This window comes from Onychostoma macrolepis, chromosome 22 (assembly GCF_012432095.1).
Source record: "Onychostoma macrolepis isolate SWU-2019 chromosome 22, ASM1243209v1, whole genome shotgun sequence".
In the NCBI taxonomy this organism is placed as follows: Eukaryota; Metazoa; Chordata; class Actinopteri; order Cypriniformes; family Cyprinidae; genus Onychostoma; species Onychostoma macrolepis.
The window spans coordinates 22,468,922-22,484,997 of NC_081176.1; the positions used below are offsets into that span (position 1 = coordinate 22,468,922).

Genomic DNA, 16,076 nt, shown 5'->3' on the forward strand with positions numbered 1-16,076 from the left:
TTCAACATTTATATCTATAGGCTAATTATAGGTTTGTAAACATTCGGGATGCGCGCGCATCACGGTTGCAGAAACCCCGGGAGAGATCGCCTTTACGGCTAGAGAATAATAATAATAATAATAATAATAAAAGATACATTTGATTTTATATTCTTATTCTTATTCATAGCCTACCAAAAAACACACTGGCTTGATGGACGTGTCTCCGTGTTCGCTTCTTTGTTAGCAAGCGCCATCTTGTGGCTAATGTTTGCATTACAAATGCTCGTTACAGGCATATTCTTCTGGTTTGACATTATTTACATTTTCTAGGTCAGGTTCATGCACCTGACGAGGACACAAACGGGTTAACAAAACCATAAAGAGGGTCTGAGACCGAGTGACACGCTTTTGCTCGTGTTTATTTTACCTGTTTGAAGCTTATAGCGAGGTAAAACACAACAGCTGCATTGTTCAAGCTATCCTTTATTCTTTTTTTGTTAAGTTACATCTGCTTAAAATGAAACGTATTAAGCGAATCTGAAAAAAAAAAAACCCAACAACAACAGTGATCAGATAGTTTGATGACAGCCCTGTAGTGCAAAGTCATCTTTGCCCTTATTTTGGTTGTTCTCAAACATAAAAGCACTCACTTCCATCAAACATTTTACATACTATAATTTAGATGCAATAACGCTCTGTTTTGAAACTTAAAAATACAATAAAACCCAGGAAATATCGTTTGTAATGTCTTATTTTACAATACATTCAAAACGCAATTTGATAGCCTAAAAATCAAATCATGAAGCACATCCTTTACATATGTGAATAAACATTATCAATATGCACAGATTTAACACAAACAGCATCATTATACAGAAAATCCAAACCGAAACCTGAGGCAGAAAGTTTTAATGGATCAGTCCGATTCCAAAAAAACAACAACTCTGATCTAATGTACAGTAAAACTCAAACGTAAAACAAAAAAAATCAAAAGCATTTAAAAAAAAAAAAAACTCTCCTTGACACTTGGTGTCAAATTAGCGAAAAGATTTTAGCTCCAAAAATGCCTAAACCTCTACGGTGGCGGCAGGGCCGTTGGTGGTGCCCTCGGCGCTGGGTTTCTCTCCCTCTGCTGGTGGAGCCTCAGCAGTGCTGCTCTCCTTGGCTTCCTGCTCGCTGCCAGGGTTGGTCTTGTCACTGCTCTCTGCGGCTTTGCTCTCTTCCGCCTCCTTCTGGTCAGCAGCGGAAGTGCTTTTAGGCTCATCGAGAAGCGCCGTGGTTTCGTTGATGACCTGCGTGGTGTCGTTTGCAGGTGGCGTCTTTACGGTGCCGTTTTGCACCGGGAAAGCGCTCTCTAGAGCCGTGTAGAGGAACTGATACTGCTCCTGTGAAGAGTTTAGAAGTACTTTAGCATTTTAACGTGAAACAAGAGAGTAATATGATTTGTTCATGGATTGTTTATGAACTTGTATGTGGTATATATTTGCAAACTACACTTAATTTTGGGTTAAAACATCTTTGCAATGTTGCATCTTTATGTGCAACATTTCACATTTGTGACCGTGGACCACAAAACCAGTCATATGGGTCAATTTATTGAAATTGAGACATGAAAGCTGAATAAATAAGTTTCCATTGATGTATGGTTTGTTAGGACAGGACAATATTTGGCTGAGATACCACTATTTGAAAATCTGGAATCTTCCTGGTGCAAAAAAAAAAAAATCAAAATATTGAGAAAATCGCCTGTAAAGTTGTCCAAATTAAGTCCTTTGTAATGCATATTATTATTAATCAAAACGTAAGTTTTGAAATATTTTGGAAATGTACAAAATATATTCATGGAACATGATCTGTACTTAATATCCTAATGATTTCTGGCATAAAAGAAAAATTGATAATTTTGACCCATACAATGTATTTTTGGCTATTGCTACAAATATACCCCAGCGACTTGAGACTGGTTTTGTGGTCCAGGCTCACATTTAGCAAAGGCAGTTTGAATTAGTCCATGCTAAAATATGAATAGTGTGAATCATAGAAAAGGATAACCAAGCGTCATAAAACATCATACAATAACAATGGAAATCCCAAACTTTTTAAATTTTTTTCAAAATGGCACAGATCAGTATTTTAATCTCATTAATGAAAAATAAAGTCACAAATTGCAAGAAATAAAGTTTTTTTTTTTTTGTAAGATATAGTAGTTGTAAGATATAAAGTACATTAAGATGATTAAGTTGTTTTCCACTCTTCTATACACCTTAGTCAGGGTAGTGCCAAATGTAATTTTTGACAGGAATGAAAACAAGGCTGTGAGGGATCGAAGTTGAGTTCGTTCAATGGATTGTTCTGTTAAAAACATTTCAATTTTTCAGCTGACGAAATTTTCGTCATAAAACAGTTTTGAAAGTTGTGGGTTGAGAAAAAATACATGAGCTAGGATATTTATACAGTGTGTGCCATTGTAAATCTGCAAATTTATCCCCCACAGCCTTGATTTCACCCGCGTTAAATTCAAAATGACATCTAACCGGACTAAGGTCTATTGTTTCTATAAATAAAGCAAGAACTTACGAATGCTTCCACCATCCCCTGTCTCTCCTTGCGCAGGTTTTTGACTACTTGGAAGATGTCTACTAGCTTCTCTGTGTATGCGTTGTCCAAGATATTCCATAAGGCACAGAAGATTCCGGTACGCGACGATCCATTGCTGGAATGAAAGTTTATGGAAGTTTAAAATCCAACAATCCATCCACCCATCTCCATCAGGAAAAGTAAACTAGTGCTGATGGACTTACTTGCAGTGCACCACCATGGGGACGTTCCGGTTCATTCTGCTGTTGTCATAATTGCCGTTCTCTCTGATGACCCTTATCATCTCAATCAACTCCTGCGGGTTCTCTGGAAGCTCACGGCCTCTCCATTTCAGGAACTGGTACTGATCCACCTCCAAGACGTCTTCCTTCTGTTACAGGATTCAGGACAGATTCATATGTCGGCGGATAATGTCGTCACAGATATACAGGAGAAGGACTCTGCTTACCTTTGTGGACTGTATTTCCAGACGCCGTCTCACGTATGTTGGGAAGCTTTCTGTCTTTTTTACCTCGATTTCCATGTCTCCAAAGGTTTTCTTTTCATCTCCCCAATACTGACAGCAATAATCCTGAAACAATACAAAATAAATATGGCCTGAAAAACCGGGCAGAGGTCAGTCTGTCAATCTGTCTGTCTGTCTGTCTGTCTGTCTGTATGTCTGTCTATCTATCTATCTATCTATCTATCTATCTATCTATCTATCTATCTATCTATCTATCTATCTATCTATCTATCTGTCTATCCATCTCTATCTCTATCTCTATCTGTCTGTCCGTCCGTCCGTCCGTCCGTCCGTCCGTCCGTCCGTCTATCTAGTTTTACTGCTTGTCTGTTTGCATGTCTATCTATCTATCTATCTATCTATCTCTATCTATCTATCTATCTATCTATCTATCTATCTATCTATCTATCTATCTATCTATCTATCTATCTATCTATCTATCTATCTATCTATCTATCTATCTATCTATCTATCTGTCTGTCTATCTGTCTGTCTGTCTGTCTGTCTGTCTGTCTAGTTTTACTGCTTGTCTGTTTGCATGTCTATCTATTCCACAATCTGTCCGTCTGTCTATCCATCTCTCTATCTATCTCTATCCATCTGTCTATCTGTCTGTCTATCTATCTATCTATCTATCTATCTATCTATCTATCTATCTATCTATCTATCTATCTATCTATCTATCTATCTATCTATCTATCTATCTATCTATCTATCTATCCATCTGTCTATCTAGTTTTACTGCTTGTCTGTCTGCATGTCTGTCTATTCCTCAATCTGCCTGTCTGTCTGTCTGTCCATCTCTCTCTCTGTGTTATTGTGGGAGGTCGTACTTTGCCGTCCTCTTGGCAGTCTGTGAGCATGACCAGTGTTTTAGTTTGTTGCTGGTACAGCATGAGCAGGAACTCTGACGTTGTGTTTGGTAAAGGCCCTTGTGCTGCGATCAGACTCTTGTGACACCAGTAGCCCTGTTGGAAAGCAATAACAAGCATATTTGATTCATATTTACATGTTTTAATCAATTAAACATTTTCTTTTAATGTTTACAATTAAATTGTATTAAAAAACAACGATATATTAGATAATATGAATTCAAGAGAATCAAGTTTTGTACATCAATGAATGAGGCGTTGATGTATTCATTAGATTCTTCTTCCTCGTCTGATGAATACTCGTCCTCATCCTCAGGGTCACTGGTCTGGTTGCCCTCAATGTCCAGTCTAAACAGGACTCTATTAAAATCGTCTGGAACAGAAATGCTCACTGGTAACTCATCTGATGCTTATTTATAATGAATAAATAAATCTGTGTCTGTATATACAGTGGTTTTGTAACATGCACTTGAAACCAAGATCTGCAGATTAATAAAGTTGGTGTTGGTCACTGACATGGGATAACAGCTGAGTAGCGGTTTTTCTTCTTGTTGTCCTCGCTGCTTCCTGTGTTAAACGTTCTCCAGTTTTTAAATTTGGGCAGTCTCTTCATAAAGGAAAGCAATGGGAAAACGTGCTGCATTAACAGTCAGATACACACAGTACAGGATACTTTAGTGTCCTAACAAACAATCAGCTGAAAATCAAAGAGGGAGGACAAACCTGGAACTCAATTTCAAGCAAATTTGGGTCACTGCCATCTTTCTGTCTGAGGGTGTTGAGTGCTGAGTGGAATTCAGACAGTGAGACCTCTGTCTCTCCAAACTGGTTGTGCTCAATCAGAGCAGTGTGGATCAGTATGTACTGGGCCTGTCACAATCAACAACACAGGTAAATATGCATAAATATATCCAACAAATGTAAAATAAAGGGTGTTACAACAGAATTTTTAGTCAAAACTATCCAAAGTTTTTAAGTATAAAATAAAGGATGTTTTTAAAAATAAAATAATGGGTGCTACAGCTACTTGGCCAGATTTGGTCACACTAAGGAACAAAAAATACCCAATATTGAAAAAAGAAAAGAAAAGAAAAGAAAAGAAAAAAATCACATGTATGTATGTATTTATGGCTTAATAATTATACAAAAATATAAATGTTCAATAAACGTTCAATTAAAATGTGAATTTTAAGGATGTTAAAATATGATTTTGCATATTTAGCTCATGATTAGATTTCACACTTATATTTAAGATTTTAAAATTTATATTTAAGATTTAAAGAAAATATTTTTTAGCATCCATAGGTTTAATTTGCATTTATATATATATATATATATATATATATATATATATATATATATATATATATATATATATATATATATATATATATATATACACACAAGCAAATGTAAATGTAAAACATGTAAATTCTAAATACTACAAAACGTTTGACATTAAAATTTCACATAGGTATTTTTAAAATGTTTATGAATGTTAAATGACTAAAAATCAATGACCAATAATTGGTCATTTTAATTAAATAAATTACTTAAAATTAAATAACTAAATAAATATTTAAAGTGCCCCTATTATGGGTTATGAAAGGTTCATATTTTAGTTTTGGGAGTCCCCAACAACAGGTTGACATGCATGCAAGGTCAAAAAACACTTTCATTTTCTTATAATATGCATTTATTTTTTACCTTATTTGCTCAAACGACTCCCAAACGATTCGCTCAATGATTCATTTTTCCAAACCCTGCCTTTGTGTGACACTAATCTGCGGTGATTGGTCGATTTTATTTAAAGCAGTGTTTGTGAGCTTTTAACGCTCCAAAAGCGTCACCTAGTGGCAAAGAATGAATTTGCATTTTCATTCCGACCAACGTGAAAATCAAATTTTCCCAGGTCTGCGCGCACAATAAGTGGGTGGGCAATATGCTAATGTTTCATGTTGACGTCAACATGAAACGGCTTGGGATTCGTTTTAAAAACGACTCATTTCAATGATTCAGAGTGGACTCTTTGAGAGTCAATAACTTTATACAAGGTGCACTTTCAGATTTAAAACTTTGCAGGATGTTTTCATTCACTTAGAGCTGTGTTACACACTGCATGAAAGATCATTTTCAAAAATCCATAATAGGGGCACTTTAAATATTTAAATAAATTGTCAAATACATTTTTAAATTGTTAACTAAATAATTAGCATCATTAATTATACATAAAATATTTTGAAAAAGGTTAGAGGATAACAAATTGGGTTTTTTAATAATACCTTCTAAAAATTTGGTGTGACATACCAAATTTATTACCGATAAATCAGTGAATAAAATCAAATCACCTCCACTTGAACCATGAGGCAACGCTGGCGACGTAGTTTTGCTACGAATCCATAGATGTCCATTCTTCCCTCTGCCTCGAGAGATTCAATCATTGCATCAATGCCGATATATGTTCCTGTGCGGCCGACCCCTGCACTATAGAAGACACAACAACATTCACATTAAGCTTTATCCACTCCCAATGAACCTTTAGGTCAATGCCCTTTTTTGATCCCAAATGCACATAATAATCTCTACAGCCCTGTCTTACCTGCAGTGGACCACAACCGGGCCACTGAAGAAGTTCTTGAAGGAGTTGACTCTTCTCCTGAGCTTCAGAAGCAGACTGGGGTCTCCAGGCACACCATGGTCAGGCCAGCTAATGAACTGGATATGAGTGACTTCTCTTTCTGAGGCCTTCTCTCGCTTCTGTACACGCACACACATGCACACATTAAGTTAAAACCATCGGAATGAAGCACATAAGAGTAAGTGGACCACACACACTTACATTGGTCAGCATCAGATGGCGAATGATATAATCAGGGCAGTGTTGTTCAGATCGGATTTTCACCACAAAATCGTCGAAAATCTCAGTCTCTCTGTCCAGAGATGGCCAGTACTGAGCGCATTTGATCTGAGAGGACAAACATCAACAGTCAGTGGAGATAATTAACGAATAACTAATAAAAATGACAAAAATATGAATAAATAATATAAATAATTCTACAACAACACTGGACCAAACACAACCTTGTTGCCTTCCTCACAACGGGTGACCATGACAATAATGGATGACTTTTGCTCCCAAACCATTCGCCAGAAATCACAAACGGTCTCATCCTTGGGTCCTGGGAAACACGTCCAATAAAAATTGAAATCTAGAAACTTAGTTCATTGTCACTTTTAATAACCTTAATTGTTGGTGTAAACAATTCTGCTGCAATTTTGATGGTTGTCAGGCAACAAAAATATGGAATGTTGGGTAAAAGTATGCATTCATTGGTCGCTTTAAATGGGGCTTAGCCAATCACAATTTAGAATCATAACCATCCATTTAATAAAAGGATTTTTACCTTGGGCTGCAATGTATTTCTTTGGCTCTTGATATCCCTGTAAGGGTTAAAGAGTTATAGTACATGTTAAAAATTAATTAAATAAATATTAATTAATTGAAATATTAAGTATAATATTTAAATTGTATTTAAAAATGACCTCCATTAATTTCAATAAAGTTATATTAAAATTAGTTGAGGTAAACAAGCATGATATATAGCTAGAAGATAAATGACCCATACCTCGATAAAGCTGGCATTGATGTATTCGTCTTCGCCTCCAGTTGAGAGAGTAACCCGATTATAGTCATCTGCAAATTCATGCACACAACGATCAATTCTCTGGTTGAAATATGAAAACTACACAAGGAATTGTTTATACTGATTTCTTCATGAAAACTGGAGTGATATTTACACGGCAGAATGTCAACGTAGCGGTTCTTGGACTGGTTGTCCTGTTTCTTCGCTTCTTTGATGGTGTAATTGGAGAAAATGCGGGGAATGCTCTGCGGAGAAGCAGAATCTGAATGTATTTCTCATTATATTAAAACAGTAAATGTAGCTTCTGCTGATTTATGGTATCTAGAGAATCACCTGAAACTCGTCCATAAACAGTCGGCTCTCGTCAGCGATCTTGTTCTTGTAAGCCTCTATTAAACCGTCAGCATAGATGGGCTCAACTCTGCGCAGCGGTTCTGCTAGAGAACATGAAACATCAGATTCTGAAAGCAGTTTACTTTTGGAATGCACTGAATTGACTGATAGAGGAGTGAATAGCATACGTGTGAGAGGAATCTCTTCATCCTCAGCAGACCTGTGGCGAGAAAGCCCATCAGAAACATTGATGAACATTTACAAAAAACATTGTGATAACAGAGTTCAGAGGGCAGCTGGGAGAAACTGTGACACTGACCGCTTCCTTTTGAGAAGGTAAATTTTGAAGAGCACGAAGAGGAGCGCCGCTGATGTCACAATGATTAGAAACACCAAGAATCCAACAACAGCCTTGTCATTGTCTGAGGAAGGAATACATTTGCAGATTCAATTAGATTGAATAAAAGTTTTATCTAGTGGACATTTAAATGTGCAATCAATAACTTTTTCTTATTAAAAAGTTTTTTTTTTTTTTGAGACGACATGGCCAGCTGAATACTGCTCACATTATCTTGGCAATCTCCATTTTATTGCACTTGCGCTTATAAAAGTAATAATAATAATAATAATAATAATAAGTCCAAGATGTCTGCTTATATTGACAAGTGTAACATAAACAATCACTGAGTGCAGCTTTAAAGAGAGATGACACATTGAACAAATAAAAAGGACATCATTGAACTGAATTGTCTATTATCTCCTCTAGGTGGGCCATAATAAGAAAAGGTTATTCTTACAGTTAGTAGTAATGTCTCGATGCAAGACAGTCCTGTTATTTTGTTTATTTGTGGCTGTAACCTGAAATGAAAAATTGTTTACTGTGAAACAGAAAAGAAAATCCTGCAATCCTATGCATCATATACATATTGTAACACATGACCCTTTAGCAAGATATTAAGTGAGATACAAGCACCTCAATCTCATAGGTGGTAAGGTAGTGAAGATCTGAGAATGAAAACCAGCAATGTCGTTTTTTTTCAAGGGGCTTTATAGGATCTCCGTTGTATTTGATTACAGCTTCAAAATGCCCAGCGTCTCCATTCCAGTCGTTTGGTTCAGTGAGATTAGAACATTGTACGTGAACAGAATTGTGAGAAGGCTTTTGTACTGTAATTGACTTTAATTCAGGCTCTGTTAAATAGAAAGAGACAAAATACATTTTAGACACAACGGTGTAACATTTACATACATCAACAATTAACATTTTTAAATGTTAAAAAGGCAATTCAGCAAAAAAATGTTAATTGGCTATAGAGTAAAGACTAAATTATTAACAGTACACATTACACATTTTGAAATGAAATGAGAATCTGAAAATGGAGAAAAAAAATCCAAACGTGATGACGACTAAATATCTATTCATATTTAGGAAATTGCCACAAATGAAAACTAAGAGTGAGAAGAAATGTCTCATGTAGACATGGAACAGTGAAAAATCTTATTTTTCCTGGCAAAATGTGGATTAAATAATGCGCACACACAATGGTTTCCATGTTTTATGAGGACATTCAATAGATCTAATGGTTTTTCTACTGTACAAACTGTATTTTCTATCCCCTTACACAAACCTGATACTTTAACATACCCCTCACACAACTTTTTGCATTTTGACCAGGAACACACACATACACACACAAAGATATCAAAACACTTACCGGCAGGAAATGTTGTTTGATTAATGGAGAAAAGGGTGTACTCATGGCCATGAAGTTTTGCATTAATTATGCATGTATAAGTGGTAAATGGGTGTAATTGTGTATTAGTGCAATGTGTGCTGTCGGCTTTGCCCTGTGTACATGTCGCTGGGGAAAAGACAAAACAAACCTGAATAAGACATTAAATATCTACTAACCCTACAAATATCATAAAACTCCTTGGATTCTTGGTATTTATAAATAAAATGGGAAAATATGAACAGCTGATACATTGCAATGACGCTGGTTCTCTCTTTTCACTGGTTTGGCAAGTGGCTGAATAACTGCTCCAAATAATGTTTGAGCAGTTATCTTCCTCAGGTGCCTTCCAGGACATATGAATGGAGTTGTGGGATTTATCTGTAAAACTTGCATTCTTTTTCAAATCTGTAAGAGAGGAGGATAATAATAATAATAATAATAATAATAATAAGTCACAAACACTGCTAAACAAAGCTTTACAATTCATAGACAGTGCACAAAAACAAACAACAACAACAACAACAAAAAACATACAGTGGCCATATTTGAGTATTTGAATTTCCTCAGTCTCACTTACAGTAAATATATCTCAGTGTCATTTTGTTTAATACAAAATATCAATAGACAGACATGTTATATTAAAAGTCCATCTTGCCAGTAGTTAATTACCCCTTTAGGTTAGAGTGATAAGATCATTGCACATTTATGAACACTTTAAATAATATTCCTGGTAAAGAAAATTAAGTTTATACATACTAAAATTAGTAGAAATGACAAATGAATGTGACAAGTTAAGGGGATGAAAACAATGATATTGTTAGAACAATGATGAAAACATGTTTAGTGTTGGTTTGATATTTGACTTATATAATGCAATGTACAGACATAAATTATATGCCATAAGTGTCTAAATAGGGCCACTGTACATGAAAAGTATAGTGTAGCCTAATAAAACTACTGCTAGTCATGACATTATTCCCAGGCCTGCAGGAGAGAAAGAAGGAAGAACTTTGAACCAGTGCTGCCTGTTTAATTATCAACTCACCGCAGTCTATATGAATGGAGAGAGGATCACTCTTGATTGGTCGTGTCTCATAAGGGTATTCTCCAGTGCAGGTGTAATGTTGATTAGGTAATAATGACACTGGCTCATTTAAACCATAAGTATCTTTCTGATCTGACAAAAAAAGAAGAGAAAACTCATCCATCATCTGTTTAATCATCAATGTGTTTAAAAAAATCTAATTATGCATATACAATACCATGGAAACATTACTTACTGCCACGGTTGCAAATTACTTCAAGTGTAGACATACATTTTTCTGGTTTATTAGTCCATTCAAACTGAGAGGGAATACTTGTATTGAACCGTATTTCAGGTTTGACTGAAACAGACACATTCAGTTGATTAAAACAGAGGTAAAACTTCCCAGATCACAGCACACAACTCCAACAAATTCCAGGACATTATAACTGACTCTATTCCAGGAAAAAACAAAACAAAACAAAAACACACACACACACGTTTGTTTTTGTGAAAAGTGGGGACTCTCCATAGGCGTAATGGTTTTTATACTGTACAAACTGTATGTGCTATTGCCCTACACCAACTCTACACCTAAACTTAGCCCTCACAGGAAACTGTGCATTAACTCACTCTGTATGATTTATAAGCATTTTGAAAAATGGGGACATGGGGCAATGTCCTCATAAGTCACCTTCTAAAATTAACATAGTGCCTTCTAAAATTCAAGTTTATATTATCCAATATTATGGAAATTGTGTCAGTGTCCAAATATATATGGATCTAACTGTATATCATTATATTTAATACATTATTTTGCAATCAATATCATTAAAAATCAAATTCGGCTTCCTGTGTGTTGTGGCCAAATCAAATTCACACTCATGAACTGAAAAACAGTCAAATTATAACAGCATTAATGTGAGTCTGATTGTGTGTTAATATTCTAGTATTCTACAGACATTTGTGTTTGAAGAGAAAATGGCGCATGTTTTCCACTTGAAAATGAAACTTAATAATAATAAAAAATAAATAAAAAGATTTTTATTAAAATGATTAAACACCAACCTGGGGGCATAGAAACATTCATTGTGTAGGTACATGTGTCCAGTTCAACGGTGTGTGTGGATGCACAAGAGTTTTGCTCCGTTATTTCAACACATTCAGTCAGATTCCATTTCTGAGTATCATTAAATATTCCTTTCAAACACACTTCTTTATCAGTCACGTTTGTCACAACAGTTTCTGGAACAGTTTCTCCTTTTCCTGTACAAACATTAAGAGACAACTGTAAATACATATTACATTACAATATATATTCAGCAAATATCAACATAGTACAAACAGACAGTTCAAGACTATATACATCTTATTTATTTTTAAGTTTGATCAAATCAGAAATGTTTTAAATGTGACTTAAGTGTCAAAATACTTTATACTTTACTGTACTATTACTGGACAGTATGTCCCATCTGAGCTTGCTGTTAAAACCGAGTATTTTATAACTCTAAAATGTTCTGCTGAGTAAAACACTTACCGCTGGAAGAAGTAAACGTCGTGTATCCATTGGCTACGCAGCCATCCACGCTGACGGTGTAAATGCTGCATGGTTTTAACAATCTAAACGGTATTCTTAAAGGTTTTAGGTTAGATCCATTTTCTTTCAACACGTCGTTGTTCTTCTTATCCATTAAGGTGATTGTGTACGTTTGGTTAGGTAGGCCACTGATAATCACTACACGGGCGATTATTTTGTTCTCACTCTTTGTAAGGTTGTACTGACCTGTGTGTAAGTGCATAGAACATTCACAAATTCATAATGACTTATGTCTTGAACAACACAATCATAGATGACTTCACACAACAGTTTACTCACATTGGCTTTGTGTGGGACCTGAGGAAAGCACATAATCACAAATTAATCTTCATAAGTCATGCAATTAGGTCACAATAAACAGTAATTATCTGTATAGAGAGCACAAATGCTGTGCTTTTACCCATGGTGGTGGTGAATGTGGTGGTGAATGTGGGTGAGGGTGAGGTTGAGCTGGAGTGCATGGAGGTGGGAGATCCAGTGCTTGGAAGTGAGGCTGTGTCATTCCTTACACCTTGTTGAGGCAGTAGTTGACAATAAAAGAGTTAAAAATAGCTGACCGGGATACTAAAATAGTACTGCAAACTAATAGCTTATTGCATTGCTTCACACAACAAATGCATCGATAGGCCTAAATTAACTAATGAACTGTTATCTTTCACTGTTATTGATGGGGTTTGTGATGGAGTGTTTGTGGGTGAGAGACCTGTAGCTTAGGATAAAGCAAGTTTAGGATTATTGTGTATTACTTTATGTAATTCTCAAACATATTGATATACCAGTGGCAGTGCTGGTGTTGTGTTGATGTGAAGTGTTGCATGAGGTTGTGTTTTACTCAGATTTTGACACTGAAATTCATAATCTTTCCCTAAATGATAATGATTATGTAGAAGGGAAAAAAACATATTTACAAATTTACATTTTTGTAAAAAAATAAAAATAAAAATAAAATTATTAATAAAATAAATGAATTAATTAATTAAAAATATTAATAATACATTTTATTTATCACACTGTAAAAAAAAAAAAAAAAAAAAAAATGATACTAAAGCTTAAAATTTTTACCTGATGTATTGCTAATGGTTCTCTAAACTATTATCTTAAAAATTGTACTAAGTAATTTGATTTGTTTAGACAATTACAATTTGTTTGTTCACAAATTGAAAAATGTCTCATTTAGCCAGTAAATTCATTAATTTTTCAGTTACATGACACTGTTTTCAACTAAAAACTGAAAACTTTTTATGCATCTTTGCCATTCGTTTAAATGACAAGTCGACAACAGCGTTTTGGGGGCCTGAAGAGGCTAACTTTTGAAAGCGGGTTTCAGAGTGCAAGTTTTTCAAAATTATACCATTATCATCTCCATGTAAACTAATTAAAACAGTGACGTCATGCACATTACGTGTTCAGTCTGTAAGTATGTGCGCAGGTGCATAGTGTTTCTTTACAAAGAAACATCAACTACTGGCCTTGCATGAATAATACAGTGTGAATGGGGATTGTTTTGACAACAATCTGTACACAAAACTTTACAAAAATGAAAAAAAAATCCTTTCTGATTTAAGTGTAAAAAAAAAAAAAAAAAAAACCTCAACATAATCCTTATAACAGTAACCGCATAACTTATTCATACGGGGAACTTGAAAACCCTTAACATTTCATTAGTTTAGTTAAGTTTTAAATTTTAAATTCTTGGCTGAACTTGACTAGGGACAGCATTTGAAGGAAATCCTATTGATCTAACATTGGATTTATTTAGATTCACATTTCTTATTATTTGTAACTCAGAAATGTCAATGTAAACTGTAAATTATGCAGTTTATTTTTTACAGTGCATATACTGCATAAGCTCAACAATACAAATTAAACAATGCAATACAAACTGATAAATGATTTTAGTGTTTTGTTGTTGTGAGGAGGTGAGTGCGGGTGAGGTTGATGTGTTTGTCTGCTTATTATCAGTAATACTCCCTAAATGATAATGGTTATTTGGTCAAATAAAATGTTTTTCTTATAAATATTTTTACACAATCCGAGATATAAAGTAGGAAATTATTTGACGACGCAATATAGTACCAGATTTATATTATCCTAAAAGTCCTTAAAATTTAAATGTATTATTACCACAAACTGCATAAGCTTAACACTGTATACACTGATTTAAATAACAATCAATTAAACAAAATTAAATAATAGGTAATATATGATGTGTTTGTCTGGTTATTATCAGTAATATTCCTAAATGATAATGATATAATACTGATCTAACAATATCAACAATATAAAACTGCATATAATAATAAAAAAAAAAAAAAGTATGATATACACTGATGAAATATGACAAATTGCTACACAAAAATATATGAATAAATAAAATAAAATAATAAAAATAAAACATGTATGGGATTTAAGGACATCACATGGTGACCCAACATAGTGCCAGATTTTTGTAGTGTACAGAAATATCAGTAAAACTGAAATTGATTATTATTAACTGCATAAGCCCAACTAAATGCTAACTTATTTACATGATATAGACTGAAAATTGAAAAACTGGTAAATAGTAATAATAATAAAACAGAAGAAATACTGTATAATGTTAAATGCACTGTTACCTGCAGAGGTGCTGGTGTTTTGTTGTTGTGAGGAGGTGAGTGCGGGTGAGGTTGATGTGTTTGTCTGCTTATTATCAGTAATATTCCCTAAATGATAATGGTTATTTGGTCAAATAAAATGTTTTTTTCTTATAAATACTTTAACACAATCCAGTATGGGATATAAAGAAGTTGGACATCATGTGACGACCCAACATAGTACCAGATTTATCTTATACTAAAATGTCCTTAAAATTTAAATGTATTATTACCACAAACTGCATAAGCCACTGTATACATTGATTTAAAGAACAAACAGTTAAATAAAAACTAATAAATTAAATTAAAGCTGACAAGTTAGTATACACACACACACACACACACACACACACACACACACACACTGTTACCTGCAGAGGTGCTGGTGTTTTGTTGTTTCAAGGTGGTGAGTGTGAGTGAGATTGATGTGTTTGTCTGGTTATTATCACTAATGCTCCCTAAATGATAATGATATAATACTGATATAACAATATAAACAATATAAAACTGCATATAATAATAAAAAAAGATTTATGATATACACTGATGAAATATGACAAATTGCTACACAAAAATAAAATAAATAAAATAAAATAATACAAATAAAACATGTATGGGATTTAAGGACATCACATGGTGACCCAACATAGTGCCAGATTTTTGTAGTGTACAGAAATATCAGTAAAATTGAAATTGATTATTATTAACTGCATAAGCCCAACTAAATGCTAATTTATTTACATGATATACACTGTAAAAAAACGGCAGCTGTGGTTGCCAGAATTATACCTTAAAAAAATATACGGTAGCAACGTTTTAGATGTTACGGTTTTACCTTAAATTTACAGTTAAATACCGTAATTTCAGTTAAATACCGTAAACTGATATAACGTTAATATAACAACCTATTGAAATACTGAAATCTGTTTTGCACCTTTGAAATACACTGATAACCACCAAATGCAGGTGGTGATGAGAAAGTCACATGATGAACCAAAGCCCATCACAAGCAGCTTTTAAATAATAACATATATAGAAGGTGCACAGTGTCATTCACACAAGCACTAAACACCATCATGGTGATACTCATTAAACTAGATGCAACATACAACCCTAATAAACATAACTGATAAGAAAAAACTAAGAAGAAAC

At 34.3% G+C, this 16,076-nt stretch overlaps 1 protein-coding gene across 24 annotated transcripts in view; it reads right to left on the minus strand.

The window, feature by feature from the left end:
* Positions 1-445: 445 nt before the first annotated feature.
* Positions 446-16,076, minus strand: part of ptprc (protein tyrosine phosphatase receptor type C) — a 44,785-nt gene continuing 29,154 nt past the window's right edge. For 15 of the 24 annotated variants that reach the window (XM_058759816.1, XM_058759817.1, XM_058759814.1 and 12 more), the window contains 28 exons: positions 12,692-12,802; positions 12,571-12,588; positions 12,232-12,477; positions 11,763-11,960; positions 10,951-11,055; positions 10,716-10,847; positions 9,920-10,075; positions 9,650-9,796; positions 8,908-9,125; positions 8,732-8,792; positions 8,254-8,356; positions 8,123-8,154; positions 7,935-8,038; positions 7,756-7,846; positions 7,584-7,651; positions 7,362-7,398; positions 7,039-7,136; positions 6,797-6,922; positions 6,557-6,714; positions 6,306-6,441; positions 4,681-4,827; positions 4,474-4,564; positions 4,200-4,330; positions 3,919-4,053; positions 3,029-3,151; positions 2,784-2,950; positions 2,560-2,695; positions 446-1,367 (listed from right to left, as the gene is read on the minus strand). In XM_058759816.1, coding sequence (XP_058615799.1) covers positions 1,050-1,367; positions 2,560-2,695; positions 2,784-2,950; positions 3,029-3,151; positions 3,919-4,053; positions 4,200-4,330; positions 4,474-4,564; positions 4,681-4,827; positions 6,306-6,441; positions 6,557-6,714; positions 6,797-6,922; positions 7,039-7,136; positions 7,362-7,398; positions 7,584-7,651; positions 7,756-7,846; positions 7,935-8,038; positions 8,123-8,154; positions 8,254-8,356; positions 8,732-8,792; positions 8,908-9,125; positions 9,650-9,796; positions 9,920-10,075; positions 10,716-10,847; positions 10,951-11,055; positions 11,763-11,960; positions 12,232-12,477; positions 12,571-12,588; positions 12,692-12,802 — 3,593 coding nt within the window. In that variant the 3' untranslated portion in view covers positions 446-1,049. Of the gene's footprint in view, positions 1,368-2,559; positions 2,696-2,783; positions 2,951-3,028; positions 3,152-3,918; positions 4,054-4,199; positions 4,331-4,473; positions 4,565-4,680; positions 4,828-6,305; positions 6,442-6,556; positions 6,715-6,796; positions 6,923-7,038; positions 7,137-7,361; positions 7,399-7,583; positions 7,652-7,755; positions 7,847-7,934; positions 8,039-8,122; positions 8,155-8,253; positions 8,357-8,731; positions 8,793-8,907; positions 9,126-9,649; positions 9,797-9,919; positions 10,076-10,715; positions 10,848-10,950; positions 11,056-11,762; positions 11,961-12,231; positions 12,478-12,570; positions 12,589-12,691; positions 12,803-15,295; positions 15,817-16,076 lie in introns of those variants that run through there. The other 9 variants (XM_058759824.1, XM_058759822.1, XM_058759829.1 and 6 more) reach the window with 3 other exon arrangements.